We start from the raw sequence: 16,376 nt of genomic DNA on the forward strand, positions 1-16,376 counted from the left end.
GTCATATGCGATCGGCCGCGCTCACGGGGGGAGCGCGGCCGATCGCGGCCGGGTGTCAGCTGCCTATCGCAGCTGACATCCGGCACTATGTGCCAGGAGCGGTCACGGACCGCTCCCGGCACATTAACCCCCGGCACACCGCGATCAAAGATGATCGCGGTGTGCCGGCGGTGCAGGGAAGCATCGTGCAGGGAGGGGGCTCCCTGCGGGCTTCCCTGAGACGATCGGTACACGGTGATGTGCTCACCGTGTACCGAGCGTCTTCTCCCTGCAGTCCCCGGATCCAAAATGGCCGCCGGGCTGCATCCGGGTCCTGCAGGGAGCACTTCCGGGTCAGGATCAGGCTGCAGCTGCAGCTCTAATCCTGCCCGGCTGTATGTAAGATCACCGATCTAACAGAGTGCTGTGCACACTGTCAGATCGGTGATCTGTGATGTCCCCCCCTGGGACAAAGTGAAAAAGTAAAAAAAAAAATTTCCACACTTGTAAAAAAAAAAATAAAAAAAAAATTCCTAAATAAAGCAGAAAAAAAAAATATTATTCCCATAAATACATTTCTTTACATAAAAAAAAAACAAAAAAACAATAAAAGTACACATATTTAGTATCGCCGCGTCCGTAACGACCCGACCTATAAAACTGGCCCACTAGTTAACCCCTTCAGTGAACACCGTAAGAAAAAAAAAAAAAAAACGAGCCAAAAAAACAACGCTTTATTATCATAACGCTGAACAAAGAGTGGAATAACACGCGATCAAAAAGACGGATATAAATAACCATGTTACCTCTGAAAACGTCATCTTGTCCCGCAAAAAACGAGCCGCCATATAGCATCATAACCAAAAAAATAAAAAAGTTATAGTCCTCTGAATAAAGCGATGCCAAAATAATTATTTTTTCTATAAAATAGCTTTTATCGTATAAAAGCGCCAAAACATAAAAAAAATGATATAAATGAGGTGTCGCTGTAATCGTACTGACCCGAAGAATAAAACTGCTTCATCAATTTTACCAAACGCGGAACGGTATAAACGCCTCCCCCAAAAGAAATTCATGAATAGCTGGTTTTTGGTCATTCTGCCTCACAAAAAAATCGGAATAAAAAGCGATCAAAAACTGTCACGTGTCCGAAAATGTAACCGATAAAAACGTCAACTCGTCCCGCAAAAAACAAGACCTCACATGACTCTGTGGACCAAAATATGGAAAAATTATAGGTCTCAAAATGTGGAGACGCAAAAACTTTTTTGCTATAAAAAGCGTCTTTTAGTGTGTGACGGCTGCCAATCATAAAAATCCGCTAAAAAACTCGCTATAAAAGTAAATCAAACCCCCCTTCATCACCCCCTTAGTTAGGCTAGGTTCACATTGCGTTAATGGGTTAACGCTAACGGACAGCGTTGCACGGCGAAAATGTCACAATTAACGCCGTGCAACGGGTCCGTTAGCACAACCATTGACAGCAATGTGATTTTCAGGTGTAGCGCATCGCTAGAGCGTGCCATTTTCGGCTCGCGCTAGCAAGGTGCCATTCTTTTGTGGCGCGCCTCAGACGCTGCTTGCAGCGTCCGCGGCGCGCCCGAGGTCCGATCCCCGATCTTCCAGAGCGGGGACGTTAACGCGACCACTAAACACGACACCTAAAAAGACATTGTGTTAGCGCAATCCGCTAGTGCTAAACGGATTTCCCTAACGCAATGTGAACCTAGCCTTAGGGAAAAATAATAAAATTAAAAAAAATGTATTTATTTCCATTTTCCGGTTAGGGTTAGGGTTAGGGCTAGGGTTGGGGCTAGGGTTAGGGTTTGGATTACATTTACGGTTGGGATTAGGGTTGGGATTAGAATTAGGGGTGTGTCAGGGTTAGGTGTGTGGTTAGGGTTACAGTTGGGATTAGGGTTAGGGGTGTGTTTGGATTAGGGTTTCAGTTATAATTGGGGGGTTTCCACTGTTTCGGCACATCAGGGGCTCTCCAAACGCGACATGGCGTCCGATCTCAATTCCAGCCAATTCTGCGTTGAAAAAGTAAAACAGTGCTCCTTCACTTCCGAGCTCTCCCGTGCGCCCAAACAGGGGTTTACCCCAACATATGGGGTATCAGCGTACTCGAGACAAATTGGACAACAACTTTTTGGGTCCAAGTTCTCTTGTTATCCTTGGGAAAATAAAAATTTGGGGGGCTAAAAATCATTTTTGTGGGAAAAAAAAGGATTTTTATTTTCACGGCTCTGCGTTGTAAACTGTAGTGAAACACTTGGGGGTTCAAAGTTTTCACAACACATCTAGATAAGTTCCATGGGAGGTCTAGTTTCCAATATGGGGTCACTTGTGGGTGGTTTCTACTATTTGGGTACATCAGGGGCTCTGCAAATGCAACGTGACGCCTGCAGACCAATCCATCTAAGTCTGCATTCCAAATGGCGCTCCTTCCCTTCCGAGCTCTGCCATGAGCCCAAACAGTGGTTCCCCCCCACATATGGGGTATCAGCGTACTCAGGACAAATTGAACAACAACTTTTGGGGTCCAATTTATTCTGTTACCCTTGTAAAAATACAAAGCTGGGGGCTAAAAAATCATTTTTGTGAAAAAAAAAAGAATTTTTATTTTCACGGGTCTGCGTTATAAACTGTAGTGAAACACTTAGGGGTTCAAAGTTCTCACAACACATCTAGATAAGTTCCATGGGAGGTCTAGTTTCTAATATGGGGTCACTTGTGGGGGGTTTGTACTGTTTGGGTACATCAGGGGCTCTGCAAATGCAACGTGACTCCTGCAGACCAATCCATCTAAGTCTGCATTCCAAATGGCGCTCCTTCCCTTCCGAGCTCTGCCATGCGCCCAAACAGTGGTTCCCCCCCACATATGGGGTATCAGCGTACTCAGGACAAATTGGACAACAACTTTTGGGGTCCAATTTATTATGTTACCCTTGTGAAAATACAAAACTGGGGGCTAAAAAATTTTTGCGAAAAAAAAATAAATTTATTTTAACGGCTCTGCGTTATAAACTGTAGTGAAACACTTGGGGGTTCAAAGCTCTCAAAACACATCTAGATAAGTTCCTTAGAGGGTCTAGTTTCCAAAATGGTGTCACTTGTGGGGGTTTTTAATGTTTAGGCACATCAGGGGCTCTCCAAACCAACATGGCGTCCCATCTTAATTCCAGTCAATTTTGCATTGAAAAGTCAAATGGCGCTCCTTCCCTTCCGAGCTCTGCTATGCACCCAAAAAGTGGTTTACCCCCACATATGGGGTATCGTCGCACTCAGGACAAATTGCACAACAACTTTTGTGGTCTAATTTCTTCTCTTACCCTTGGGAAAATAAAAAATTGGGGGCGAAAAGATCATTTTTGTGAAAAAATAAGATTTTTTATTTTTACGGCTCTGCATTATAAACTTCTGTGAAGCACTTGTTGGGTCAAAGTGCTCACCACACATCTAGATAAGTTCCTTAAGGGGTCTACTTTTCAAAATGGTGTCACTTGTGAGGGGTTCCAATGTTTAGGCACATCAGGGGCTCTCCAAACGCAACATGGCGTCCCATCTCAATTCCAGTCAATTTTGCATTGAAAAGTCAAATGGCGCTCCTTTCCTTCCGAGCTCTGCCATGCGCCCAAACAGTGGTTTACCCCCACATATGGGGTATCGTCGCACTCAGGACAAATTGCACAACAACTTTTGTGGTCTAATTTCTTCTCTTACCCTTGGGAAAATAAAAAATTGGTGGCGAAAAGATTATTTTTGTGAAAAAATATGATTTTTTATTTTTACGGCTCTGCATTATAAACTTCTGTGAAGCACTTGTTGGGTCAAAGTGCTCACCACACCTCTAGATAAGTTCCTTAAGGGGTCTACTTTCCAAAATGGTGTCACTTGTGGGGATTTCAATGTTTAGGCACATCAGGGGCTCTCCAAACGCAACATGGCATCCCATCTCAATTCCAGTCAATTTTGCATTGAAAAGTAAAATGGCGCTCCTTCCCTTCCGAGCTCTGCCATACGCCCAAACAATGGTTTACACCCATATACGGGGTATCAGCGTACTCAGGACAAATTGGCCAACAATTTTTGAGGTTCAATTTCTTCTCTTACTCTTGGGAAAATAAAAAATTGGGGGCGAAAAGATCATTTTTGTGAAAAAATATGATTTTTTATTTTTACGGCTCTGCATTATAAACTTCTGTGAAGCAATTGGTGGGTCAAAGTGGTCACCACACATCTAGATAAGTTCCTTAGGGTGTCTACTTTCCAAAATGGTGTCACTTGTGGGGGGTTTCAATGTTTAGGCACATCAGTGGCTCTCCAAACGCAACATGGTGTCCCATCTCAATTCCTGTCAATTTTGCATTTAAAAGTCAAATGGCGCTCCTTCCCTTCCGAGCTCTGCCATGCGCCCAAACAGTGGTTTAACCCCACATATGGGGTATCAGCGTACTCAGTACAGATTGTACAACAATGTTTGGCATCCATTTTATCCTGTTACCCTTGGTAAAATAAAACAAATTGGAGCTGAAATAAATTTTGTGTGAAAAAAAGTTAAATATTCATTTTTATTTAAACATTCCAAAAATTCCTGTGAAACCCCTGAAGGGTTAATAAACTTCTTGAATGTGGTTTTGAGCACCTTGAGGGGTGCAGTTTTTAGAATGGTGTCACACTTGGGTATTTTCTATCATATAGACCCCTCAAAATGACATCAAATGAGATGTGGTCCCTAAAAAAAAATGGTGTTGTAAAAATGAGAAATTGCTGGTCAACTTTGAACCCTTATAACTCCCTAACAAAAAAAAATTTTGGTTCCAAAATTGTGCTGATGTAAAGGAGACATGTGGGAAATGTTACTTATTAAGTATTTTGCGTGACATATCTCTGTGATTTAAGGGCATAAAAATTTAAAGTTGGAAAATTGTGAAATTTTCAAAATTTTCGCCAAATTTCCGTTTTTTTCACAAATAAACGCAAGTTATATCGAATAAATGTTACTACTAAAATGAAGTACAATATGTCACGAGAAAACAATGTCAGAATCGCCAAGATCCGTTGAAGCGTTCCAGAGTTATAACCTCATAAAGGGACAGTGGTCAGAATTGTAAAAATTGGCCCGGTCATTAACGTGCAAACCACCCTCGGGGCTTAAGGGGTTAAAATATTTAGAAAACAATGTATCATTTCCTTTACACTTCACAAATACTTGTTACTTAGTGCTAGTCTAACATATAAAATCCCAATAAAATGCATTTCAGTTTGTGGTTGCAATGTGCAAAATTTTGGTCAAGTTCACGGGGTATAAATACCCCTTCAATGCACTGTAATTAACTGTAGCCCCTGTTGTCTTACATCAGGTAGTAGTTTTTACTATCATACTATGCTTTTTATAGTACATTTCAGTAAAACGTAACAATAAAAATTACCCATGCCATTCTACAGAGGCTGAGGATACTGCAGAATATCTTCTTTAGCCAAAATAAGAGGTGAATAATGTCCATCTTTAAAGGTGTGACGTCTATGGAAGCATCACTCAGCGATCTGAGTCCTATAAAGGGGAAAAAAGAACAAAGCAGGAGTTGTCTATAGGGGTGACAATAGCGAACAAGGCAGCACAGGTTATGGTGCGTCTATGCTTTCTATACACTGATCATTTCCACCTTAACACACAACATGTATCACCCACTGCTCGCATGTACACAATACACACCTTGCATTGTTTTCCCAGATCTTTCCTCACTCCTGTTGTTCCCACTTTTTCCATGAACACCAGATACTTCAGGAGCAGCTACAAGCAAATCTTTTAATTATGAGGAAATGGGTTTCTCAAGGAGTCTTTTATGTAAGCTGCTTAAAGAGGCAGTGGGAGGCATCGTGTTAAAGCTTAAGTCTTTTGCTGAAACTCCGAGCAGGTGCGTGTGTATTACAGGCTTACCAAAACATGGCAGATCAGAATCTGAATATTTATCTAACATGAAGGTCTTATTACAAGCTGCTGGCCCTGTATCAAGCCAGAAGAGGGAGCATGTATACACAGTGCTTGGTTACTGAGAAAGCATTGTGGACAGTCAGGTTTTCCTGACCCAGAAGTAGTAGGCAAACCTCTTATGCTAAGATCACATTAGGTGTTTTTGTTGCGTATTTTTAATGCTAATTTTCAGCTGTTTTTTACAGTACCAGCAAAGCCTATGAGATTTCAGAAATCTCATACACATGTATAGTTTTTTTGCGATCACTATTTTGTGCTTTGCATGTTTTTTAGACATACAGCATGTTCCTTTTATCAGAGTTTTTTCATTGTTTTTCATCCATTGACTTGAATGTTAAAAAAGCGCATTAAAAAATGGACCAAAACCTGCATTTTTGCAGCAGCTTCTTTCCTGCCAAGCACTCAGATTTTGCTGCAGAAAAGAAATGCAGCAAAAATGCCCAGTGTGAACTTTTAGTCTTATTGAAATTATTCACCAATGGTTTTATTTGGAGTGGGGATTTTATATCTACACTGATTGAAACTTCTCAAAACTTAGCATTAGCTGCCTACCATTTTATTTATTTTACTCCCTTATATAGTGCCATTAATTCCACAGCACTTTACAGACATTACTGGCATTGTCGCCATTAAACCTCACAATCTAGATTCCCTACCATTATATCGAGATTATTCAATTCTTTATGGGTCTAGATTAATTAAATTTACTAAGGTTATATTCACATTGTGCTTTTTCTCCCACTTAATGTATATGCTGGGAAAAGCGCCTTGTACAGTGCATGTTAAATGGAGTCTTTAAAACAGGGGTGGGGAACGTCTGACCTCCGGGCATACTCCCGACGGGCCACAATGCTCGGCTGCAAGCCCCGTTATTCTGCCATTTATATGTGAATGTAAGTAGATGATGTTTCTCAGTCATCCATGAAGTGCCCAAAGTCTCGCGCCTGCGCCGTGTAATCGGAGAGCTGGGCAGACGTGCCTCACTGCGCCCTTCTGAACAGTCGCTGATGCCACTGTTAACATGTGAGACTTCAGGCAATATGTGGATGGTGGGGAGACATCATCCACTTACATGCACTGATAATAGATGGCGTTTGAAGGGACCGGGGCGGCGTTGATCACAATGTAGAGACACCCATCAGACCCATTTTTATGATCCTAAAGGTGATGGTCAGGGTTTATAAGCCAAAAAATGGGTGACAGGTTCCCTTTAAGTCTGTACCAGTGTCAGGATATTCATTGTGGGTGAAGCTAGCATCCTCTGCTTTTCTGTCCCATTCCTGCTTATGTCATGAATACAGCAGTCATAGCTTCTCCTCTTCGATGTATACAAGAGCTTCAGTATGACGTATATACAGTAGTCTCTGTGTATCCGAGTGTGTATCCCATGTGATATATATACAGCAGTCTCAGTGAAGCCCATGTGATGTATATTCAACAGCCTCAGTGTCTCCTGTGTAATATAAATACAGCAGTCTTACTGTATCCTATGCAACTTCTTTACAGCAGTCTTAGGGTATCTTATGTAATATATAAAGCACAGACTCAGTGTACCCTATGTGATGTGTATATACTACAGCCTCAGTGTATCCTATGAGATGTGTATATACAACAGCCTCCGTGTTTCCTATGGATATAAAAAAAAAATCGTACAAAGTAGCTGAATTTACCAACATTAGGTCATAATACTAATATACTGCAGGATGCAGTAGGCCTCAATGATAAAGGCAGAGACAGATCAGGTGCAAAATACTGATGAAACAACCAGTCACTCACAGTCTATTGGTCACGTCTATACTATTAGATCAGGCGTGTTGGCCAGCACTATGCATGTGCACTCCACAAAGACAGGCAACCTCAATTTTACCAGCCAGCACTAAAGCGCCTGGCATATCCTGAAATGAAAAAATGTGATATATACAGCAGAGTCTCATGGTTTCCTATATGATATACATAAAGTAGTCTCAGTGAATCCTATGTGATATGTGTACAACGGAGTGTCAGTGCTTCCTATGTGATATGTATACAACAGATTCTCGGTGTATCTTTTGTGATGTATACAGCAGTCCTCCCACTGTTCAGTTCCATAAACGTTATATGAGTAGTGATCAATTTCTCATTTTGAGGAGACATGTATTGAAATATGCAGACATCACATACTTCACCAAAAGGAATCGATTCCAGTCATCACATTGAGGGAAAGATTTGACCAAATATAGAAAGTTAATTTTTAAGTTGATAATTTTGAATGGCCCGCAACTGAGATGCTAAATATCCAAATGGTACTTTGTAGAAAAAAGGTCCGTCCCCCTGCTGTAAATGATACTTCAAAATTTGGAATCCATCACCATTAGAATGTATTGACATTCTTTTAATGGAAAGATATTATTCTTTTCATAATATAGCTATTAAATATTATGATAGCCTATGGGCATTAGCTTCCATTGTTATGCATCTGTTAAATAGTCCATAGTGTCATCTGTTTAAAAACCCTGCTGTTGTCTTCAGTCAAAAACGACCGATTTTGAACTTTAATATTTTTTTAAATATTCAAGATGCGGTTCTGAAACTTGTGGTTGATTGACTTATCCTCATTTGAGGGGTTCTTACTATGCGTATTGTTATATATATTTTTTTATGTTTACTGTTTGCTCCACAATTTTTTATACACTTGTATTCTTCGGTCAGAAATGACCGATAGCCTTTTATAGTGATCTCCAGCCATTTTATGAGTAAAATAAAGGAGCTATAATCTCATTTTGGGCTATATATTACATCTACTACTATTTATCAATTTATTTAGGTCCTTTTGGTCCATGCAGATTTACACATACATACATTTTCTCATTACAATACTGCTGATGGATTACCTTCCAGTATAGTTATGTGCCAAATATTTTTACCCTGCTGTTCCTGTAAAATAGTTCAATTCAGTTTGACCCAGGGACTTAAAGGACAAAATGTCACATGCGACAATTTTTTTTACATCATATCAATTAGGGCAGATGTTGATGAAAAGAAAAATGACCATGTTGGGTACTATTAGAAAAATAAGCCAGATCTGCCGCAAGGTATTCTCAGTAAGAGAAACATTTATAGTTCTGTTTTATTTTACTAAGGATACCACAGTAGTTTCTTACGTCCCAAAGAAACACAAGCAGGTAATTCTGATGAGCACAATGCATCATTTTAGTGAAATCAGTAATAGAGATGACAGAAAACCGGACATCATTTTAGAATATAATCATACAAAAGGGGCTGTTGATACTATAGATCAACTGATAGGCACCTACACCTGTAAGCGCAAAACAAATCGGTGGCCAATGGTGATTTGTTACAATATGCTTGATGTGTCAGCATACAATGCATTCGTGTTATGGAAGGAAATAGACCCAAATTGGAACAAAAATAAATTATATAAGAGAAGACTTTTTATAGAGGAGTTGGGAAAATCACTGGTTAGCCCATATATTGAAGAACGAAAGGTAACACCCAGAGCTGATGGAGCGGCAGCCATTGTCCACAGGATCCAACAGCAAGATAAAGAAAGTGAACCAACAGCTTACACCAGCACTGCTACAACACCCACGGACGCCACCAGCAATGCAACCAGCCTAAAACGGACTTCTGTCCAACATCAAGCAATCACAAATCAAATGTGATATATTACAGATGTGAAAAATATTTATGCAAAAGACATGTCAATTATACCTGTGACAATTGCAAACAGTAAATTTTGCACCGTGTCACTTATTTATCATTTTACATAAAAAAAAAACTGAACTGTTAATTTTTTTTGTTTTGTTTTTTTTTTGTTGGAAAATAATATAACTACATTTAGTTTATTGTTATTAGTTATAGTTTACAGTTGGATGAATAATTATTTTTGCATGTGCAAATATGCAATATGCATAAATATTCCAATAAAGCCATGTTAAATGTTTTGACACAAAAAAAAATAAAAAGTAAGTTTTTCTTTCCATTTTTCATTTGTTTATAAACAACCAGGTTCACATACAATATACAGTGGGGCAAAAAAGTATTTAGTCAGTCAGCAATAGTGCAAGTTCCACCACTTAAAAAGATGGGAGGCGTCTGTAATTTACATCATAGGTAGACCTCAACTATGGGAGACAAACTGAGAAAAAAAAATCCAGAAAATCACATTGTCTGTTTTTTTAACATTTTTTTTGCATATTATGGTGGAAAATAAGTATTTGGTCAGAAACAAACAATCAAGATTTCTGGCTCTCACAGACCTGTAACTTCTTCTTTAAGAGTCTCCTCTTTCCTCCACTCATTACCTGTAGTAATGGCACCTGTTTAAACTTGTTATCAGTATAAAAAGACACCTGTGCACACCCTCAAACAGTCTGACTCCAAACTCCACTATGGTGAAGACCAAAGAGCTGTCAAAGGACACCAGAAACAAAATTGTAGCCCTGCACCAAGCTGGGAAGACTGAATCTGCAATAGCCAACCAGCTTGGAGTGAAGAAATCAACAGTGGGAGCAATAATTAGAAAATGGAAGACATACAAGACCACTGATAATCTCCCTCGATCTGGGGCTCCACGCAAAATCCCACCCCGTGGGGTCAGAATGATCACAAGAACGGTGAGCAAAAATCCCAGAACCATGCGGGGGGACCTAGTGAATGAACTGCAGAGAGCTGGGACCAATATAACAAGGCCTACCATAAGTAACACACTACACCACCATGGACTCAGATCCTGCAGTGCCAGACGTGTCCCACTGCTTAAGCCAGTACATGTCCGGGCCCGTATGAAGTTTGCTAGAGAGCATTTGGATGATCCAGAGGAGTTTTGGGAGAATGTCCTATGGTCTGATGAAACCAAACTGGAACTGTTTGGTAGAAACACAACTTGTCGTGTTTGGAGGAAAAAGAATACTGAGTTGCATCCATCAAACACCATACCTACTGTAAAGCATGGTGGTGGAAACATCATGCTTTGGGGCTGTTTCTCTGCAAAGGGGCCAGGTAGACTGATCCGGGTACATGAAAGAATGAATGGGGCCATGTATTGTGAGATTTTGAGTGCAAGCCTCCTTCCATCAGCAAGGGCATTGAAGATGAAACGTGGATGGGTCTTTCAACATGACAATGATCCAAAGCACACCGCCAGGGCAACGAAGGAGTGGCTTCGTAAGAAGCATTTCAAGGTCCTGGAGTGGCCTAGCCAGTCTCCAGATCTCAACCCTATAGAAAACCTTTGGAGGGAGTTGAAAGTCCGTGTTGCCAAGCGAAAAGCCAAAAACATCACTGCTCTATAGGAGATCTGCATGGAGGAATGGGCCAACATACCAACAACAGTGTGTGGCAACCTTGTGAAGACTTACAGAAAACGTTTGACCTCTGTCATTGCCAGCAAATGATATATTACAAAGTATTGAGATGAAATTTTGTTTCTGACCAAATACTTATTTTCCACCATAATATGCAAATAAAATGTTAAAAAAACAGACAATGTGATTTTCTGGATTTTTTTTCCTCAGTTTGTCTCCCATAGTTGAGGTCTACCTATGATGTAAATTACAGACGCCTCTCATCTTTTTAAGTGGTGGAACTTGCACTATTGCTGACTGACTAAATACTTTTTTGCCCCACTGTAATACTGCAAAAATTATTCAATTAAAACACTTAAATTAGCTAAAAATCAAGACTTTATTAGGTCCGGTCAAAAATGACTGGAAGATAACAAGTGTATAGTGGTAACCAGGAGAATAGCAGGGTTTAATATAAGTCATAAAAAGCTCATGGCATATTTTTTTAACAGTTTTAATATAACATCATGTCACCCATAGGCACCATGTGTTAAATCCATATGCCCCAAGGTATGCAGCTTGTCCTGGATTTCGTGAGAAGGAATAGCATAGTTTACTATGCTATTCCTTTTTTTTTTTTTTTTTTTATTGTAGGCTAACATACTCTATACGTACTGGCCAGAAGAAGTCTAATAGGACACTTTTTAGCCTCCATCTAACTAATTGAGCCGTATGGACACATCTAATTTGTACGATGTGAGCTTTTAGAGTCATTCCTAGTCACTAAGCCTCATGCAATGCCAAAGCATACTTTGTGCCTACTAATCTCAAGATGATGTCTGCAATCGAGCGCGAGCAAGCCAAGGAAGTCCGCACGACCCTAGCCCAACTGCCACAGAATACATAGGACCACGGTCCTGAAAAGCCTTTTGCTCACATCTACATTCCACCAATTCTTCATTGTACAGAATTTAAGTTTAACCCTCCATCAGGAACAACTGATCTGACAGGTGCAGCTCTTTTATCTTCATATCTCCGTACTCACCAGATTGTCAGGAAATCCCCCACCCCAGAATACCTTCCTGACTATTGATGCTTTGTGAAACCTGATATCACAGTTGTACTGCAGAGACTCAGGAGAACAGATATAACTTCGCTGGCTTCTCAGATACATTGTTCCCGAATACTTCCCATTATATAAGGTTGGTGGTATTTTATGTTTTTAGTCATCACAATTGTTAGTTTAGCTTGTTTTATGAATCGATAGTGCAAAGTTTGTGGATACTTCATAGAAATAAGTAAGGCTTTCGTACAAATGAAAGTGTGCTTCTCAGGCACATTGTTCCCTAACACATATTCTCTCTCTTGCTTCTGATTAGCTGCTGAAATGGAGAGGAAAATGTAGGATTTGTCAAAGCCCCATCATGTCGATTAAGTGAAGATGCTGTTAGATGATGATGATGCAGACCCCACACTGCATGAGGATTTGGGAGAAGAAAGTGAGATTGATTCTCATGATGAGGTGGAAGTATGTGAAATTGATTCTGAAGCCGAGCAAGAAGGTGAGAGTGATGAGGATGAAGAAGACATAGAAACGTATTATATGGGAAGAGATACACAAATGGAGCAATTAGTCACCCATGCAAACTAAACGTAGGGACCCACAAAACATTCTCACTCACCTTCCTGCAGTTAAAGGAACAGCAAGTAATGCTAAAACTGCAGCTGAATGCTGGAATAGTTCATTCACAGATGTCTTTCTGGACTCTACTGTCACATACACAAATCAATATATAGACATTATAAAGAACAAGTTCATCTGCAACAGAATCATCAAGCCCACAGATGATATAGAACTGATGGCTTTTTTGGAATGTTATACTTTGGTGATTTGCCCTATAAGCTCCTGCAAAGTTTGGAGGAACTTTGAGGTATAGATTGTGATGGAACAGAAAAATTTGGCCTTGTTATGTGTTCAAAAAGATTCAAGATTCTAATTTGTTGCCTTCGGTTTGACGACAGAACTTCCCAAACCCAAAGTAAAATATGTGACCGGCTTGCTCCGATTCGTGATTCATTCCAAAAATTTGTTGAAAACTGTAAGAAAAGCTATTGCCCTGGGGAGAACGTCACTACTGACAAAATGCTCAATGGTTTTCGTGGCAGATGTGCATTTCGACAATACATTCCATCAATTCCATCAAATACGGGATTAAAATTAAAATAAAAACTGGGGGCTGTTTGGCGGGAATTGTGAAATGTGTGTACATTTAGAGTTATTACTTTTATGGTATGTAAATGGGTTGTTTTGCACCTGATGATGTGTACTCTCTTTTATGACATCCCTATGAAGGTCACTGATCACTTTAAGGGTATGTGTCCACGTTCAGGATTGCATCAGGATTTGGTCAGGATTTTTCATCAGTATTTGTAAGCCAAAACCAGGAGTGGAACAATTAGAGGAAAAGTATAAGGGTATGTTCACACGTTCCTGATTTCCATCCTTTTTTTTTCAGGACTGTTTTTTAAAAAACTGCAGCTCTTGGCAGGAAACGCAGGTCCTTTTTTTGGTCCTTTTTTGGTCCTTTTTTGATGCGTTTTTTGATGCGTTTTTTGATGCAGTTTTCTAGCCAGAGTCTGTGTGTTTTCTAGGAATTTTTTTAGGGTTAAAATGGCTGAAAATACCCTAACCCTACCCCTAACCCTAACCCTACCCCTAATCCTATTCTAACCTTAGTGAAAAAAAAAAAAAATTCTTTATTTTTTTATTGTCCCTACCTATGGGGGTGACAAAGGGGGGGGGTCATTTACTATTTTTTTTATTTTGATCACTGAGATAGGTTATATCTCAGTGATCAAAATGCACTTTGTAACGAATCTGCCGGCCGGCAGATTCGGCGGGCGCACTGCGCATGCGCCCGCCATTTTGCAAGATGGCGGCGCCCAGGGAGAAGACGGCCGGATGGACAACGGGACCGGGTAAGTATAAGGGGGGGAGATGGGGGGAGATGGGGGCATGGGGGGGGCGTCGGAGCACGGGGGGTGGCATCGGAGCATGGGGGGGTGGGATTGGGGCACGGGGGGGCAGCCACACTGCAGCGGTTCTGCACCACAAACCACAGTAAAACCCGCAGATATTTTTTTCATCTGCGGGTTTTACTGCGGCTTTCACCTCACAATGGAGGTCTATGGGTGCAGAACCGCTGCTGTTTTACAAAAAGAAGTGACATGGTACTTCTTTTCTACCGCAGCTAATCAGTGCGGTTTTTTTTTTCAATTCAGGACCATGTGCACAGTGGGTCCTGTTTTCCATAGGGTACAGTGTACTGTACCCTGCATGGAAAACAGCCGCGGAACCGCAGCGGCAAAACCGCTGCGTTTCCGCGGTAAAAAACGCACTGTGTGAACATGGCCTAATATAAACATATGCTCCACTTTTGCATTTATCACCCACTCCTGGTTTTGGCTTACAAATACTGATGAAAAATCCTGACCAAATCCTGATGCAATCCTGAACGTGGACACATACCCTTAGAGTGCTGAATTTGAGAAAATTAGATATTACAGGCATTTTTCCAGCCTGCACCTGACAGGCGCAATGTACCTGATCTCGTTAGTGAAGGCATTGTTCCTGACGGAGGGTTAAATACATTTTCAAGCTTTACAAGAAACAGACAAAAAACAAAAAAAGCCTTATCATTATCTAGCATTGCTAACTTTACAATAGGTGTATGTCAACAAAAATTAGCAAAAGACGAACAAAATCCGGTTGCATGCAGATTTGTTGCAGATTAACTGTGTGAAGAGACATTGCAGTAAAAATTGCCTACGTAAAGTGACAAACTGCAGATTTAAAATCTACACTGCATGTCAATGTCAGTGTGGATTCCGCATGCATATTTACACAGTAAGATTTGGTGAAATTACAGTAATTTTGCCGGCAGAACCTGTGCAGTGTAGGCATACCCCATAAGGGTAATGTATGTTCACACAGTTTTTTAAGATGATTTTAAAACAGATCGGCTTCAAAATTCACACAAAAAAACTGAGAGAACATAACCTAAAAATGTTAAAAAGTATGGGATGGAAGCAGTATGTACCGAAGCAGATGTAGCCGTCGCTGCGACTTACCTTTTCGGCCAGTCCTATTAGAACCAGTGTGAATGAATGTTTAGCAGTGGCACAAAACTGATACAATTCAGGAACGTGCAGTCAATCTGTCTATTCTTCTTCCCCACTGATCTGTTTACAAGCCTGCGCAATGTTGCTAGGATAAACCTCTCAGCTAATACATAAAATGACACAGCTCACTGGCCGAGCACAAAACGCATTACAACCCATCACATGAAAAAGAGCACTTACCAGATGATACATTTAACCCCCAGGCAAAGTACAATACACAAATGAGCACTTTATTAACACACTTCTCAGTTCGCACAGTTGCCTACTGAAATTGGGGTGATTAAGATAGTTTCTTCATTAGTGTTTGCGTTCTAATTTTCCTTGAGTTTTTCTGGTTTGTTCCCTCTGTGTGTGTTATTTTGGAGACGTGTCTTCCAAATATCTACTATATAATTGTATAAGGGTCACTTCGGTCTGTCTGTCCTTCTGTCACGGTTATTCATTCGCTGATTGGTCTCGCCAGCTGCCTGTCATGGCTGCCGCGACCAATCAGCAACGGGCACAGTCCAGAAGAAAATGGCCGCTCCTTACTCCCCGCAGTCAGTGTCCCCGGCGATCCGCTCCATACTCCCCGCTGTCAGTGTCCCCGGCGCTCCGCTCCATGTTCCCCGCAGTGTCCCCGGCGCTCCGCTCCATGCTCCCAGCAGTGTCCCCGGCGCTCCGCTCCATGCTCCCCGCAGTGTCCCCGGCGCTCCGCTCCATGCTCCCCGCAGTGTCCCGGGCGCTCAGCTCCATGCTCCCCACAGTGTCCCCGGCGCGCCGCTCCATGCTCCCCACAGTCACTGTCCCCGACGCCTGCTCCATACTCCCCTCCAGTCACCGCTAACACAGGGTTAATCCCGGTGGTAAAGGACCGCGTTATGCCGCGGGTCACGCACTCAGTTACCGCTGCTATTAACCCTGTGTGTCCCCAACCTTTTACTATTGATGCT

The 16,376-nt window shown here is 41.2% G+C and overlaps 1 protein-coding gene across 4 annotated transcripts in view; it reads right to left on the bottom strand.

The window, feature by feature from the left end:
- Positions 1–15,510, bottom strand: part of LOC138669974 (uncharacterized) — a 233,337-nt gene extending 217,827 nt beyond the window's left edge. For 2 of the 4 annotated variants that reach the window (XM_069756898.1, XM_069756896.1), the window contains exons 1-2: positions 15,394–15,510; positions 5,415–5,536 (exon numbers count right to left, since the gene is read on the bottom strand). In XM_069756898.1, coding sequence (XP_069612999.1) covers positions 5,415–5,489 — 75 coding nt within the window. In that variant the 5' untranslated portion in view covers positions 5,490–5,536; positions 15,394–15,510. Of the gene's footprint in view, positions 1–5,414; positions 5,537–5,698; positions 5,895–15,393 lie in introns of those variants that run through there. The other 2 variants (XM_069756894.1, XM_069756897.1) reach the window with 2 other exon arrangements.
- Positions 15,511–16,376: the final 866 nt, after the last annotated feature.

This window comes from Ranitomeya imitator, chromosome 3, assembly GCF_032444005.1.
Source record: "Ranitomeya imitator isolate aRanImi1 chromosome 3, aRanImi1.pri, whole genome shotgun sequence".
NCBI lineage: Eukaryota > Metazoa > Chordata > Amphibia > Anura > Dendrobatidae > Ranitomeya > Ranitomeya imitator.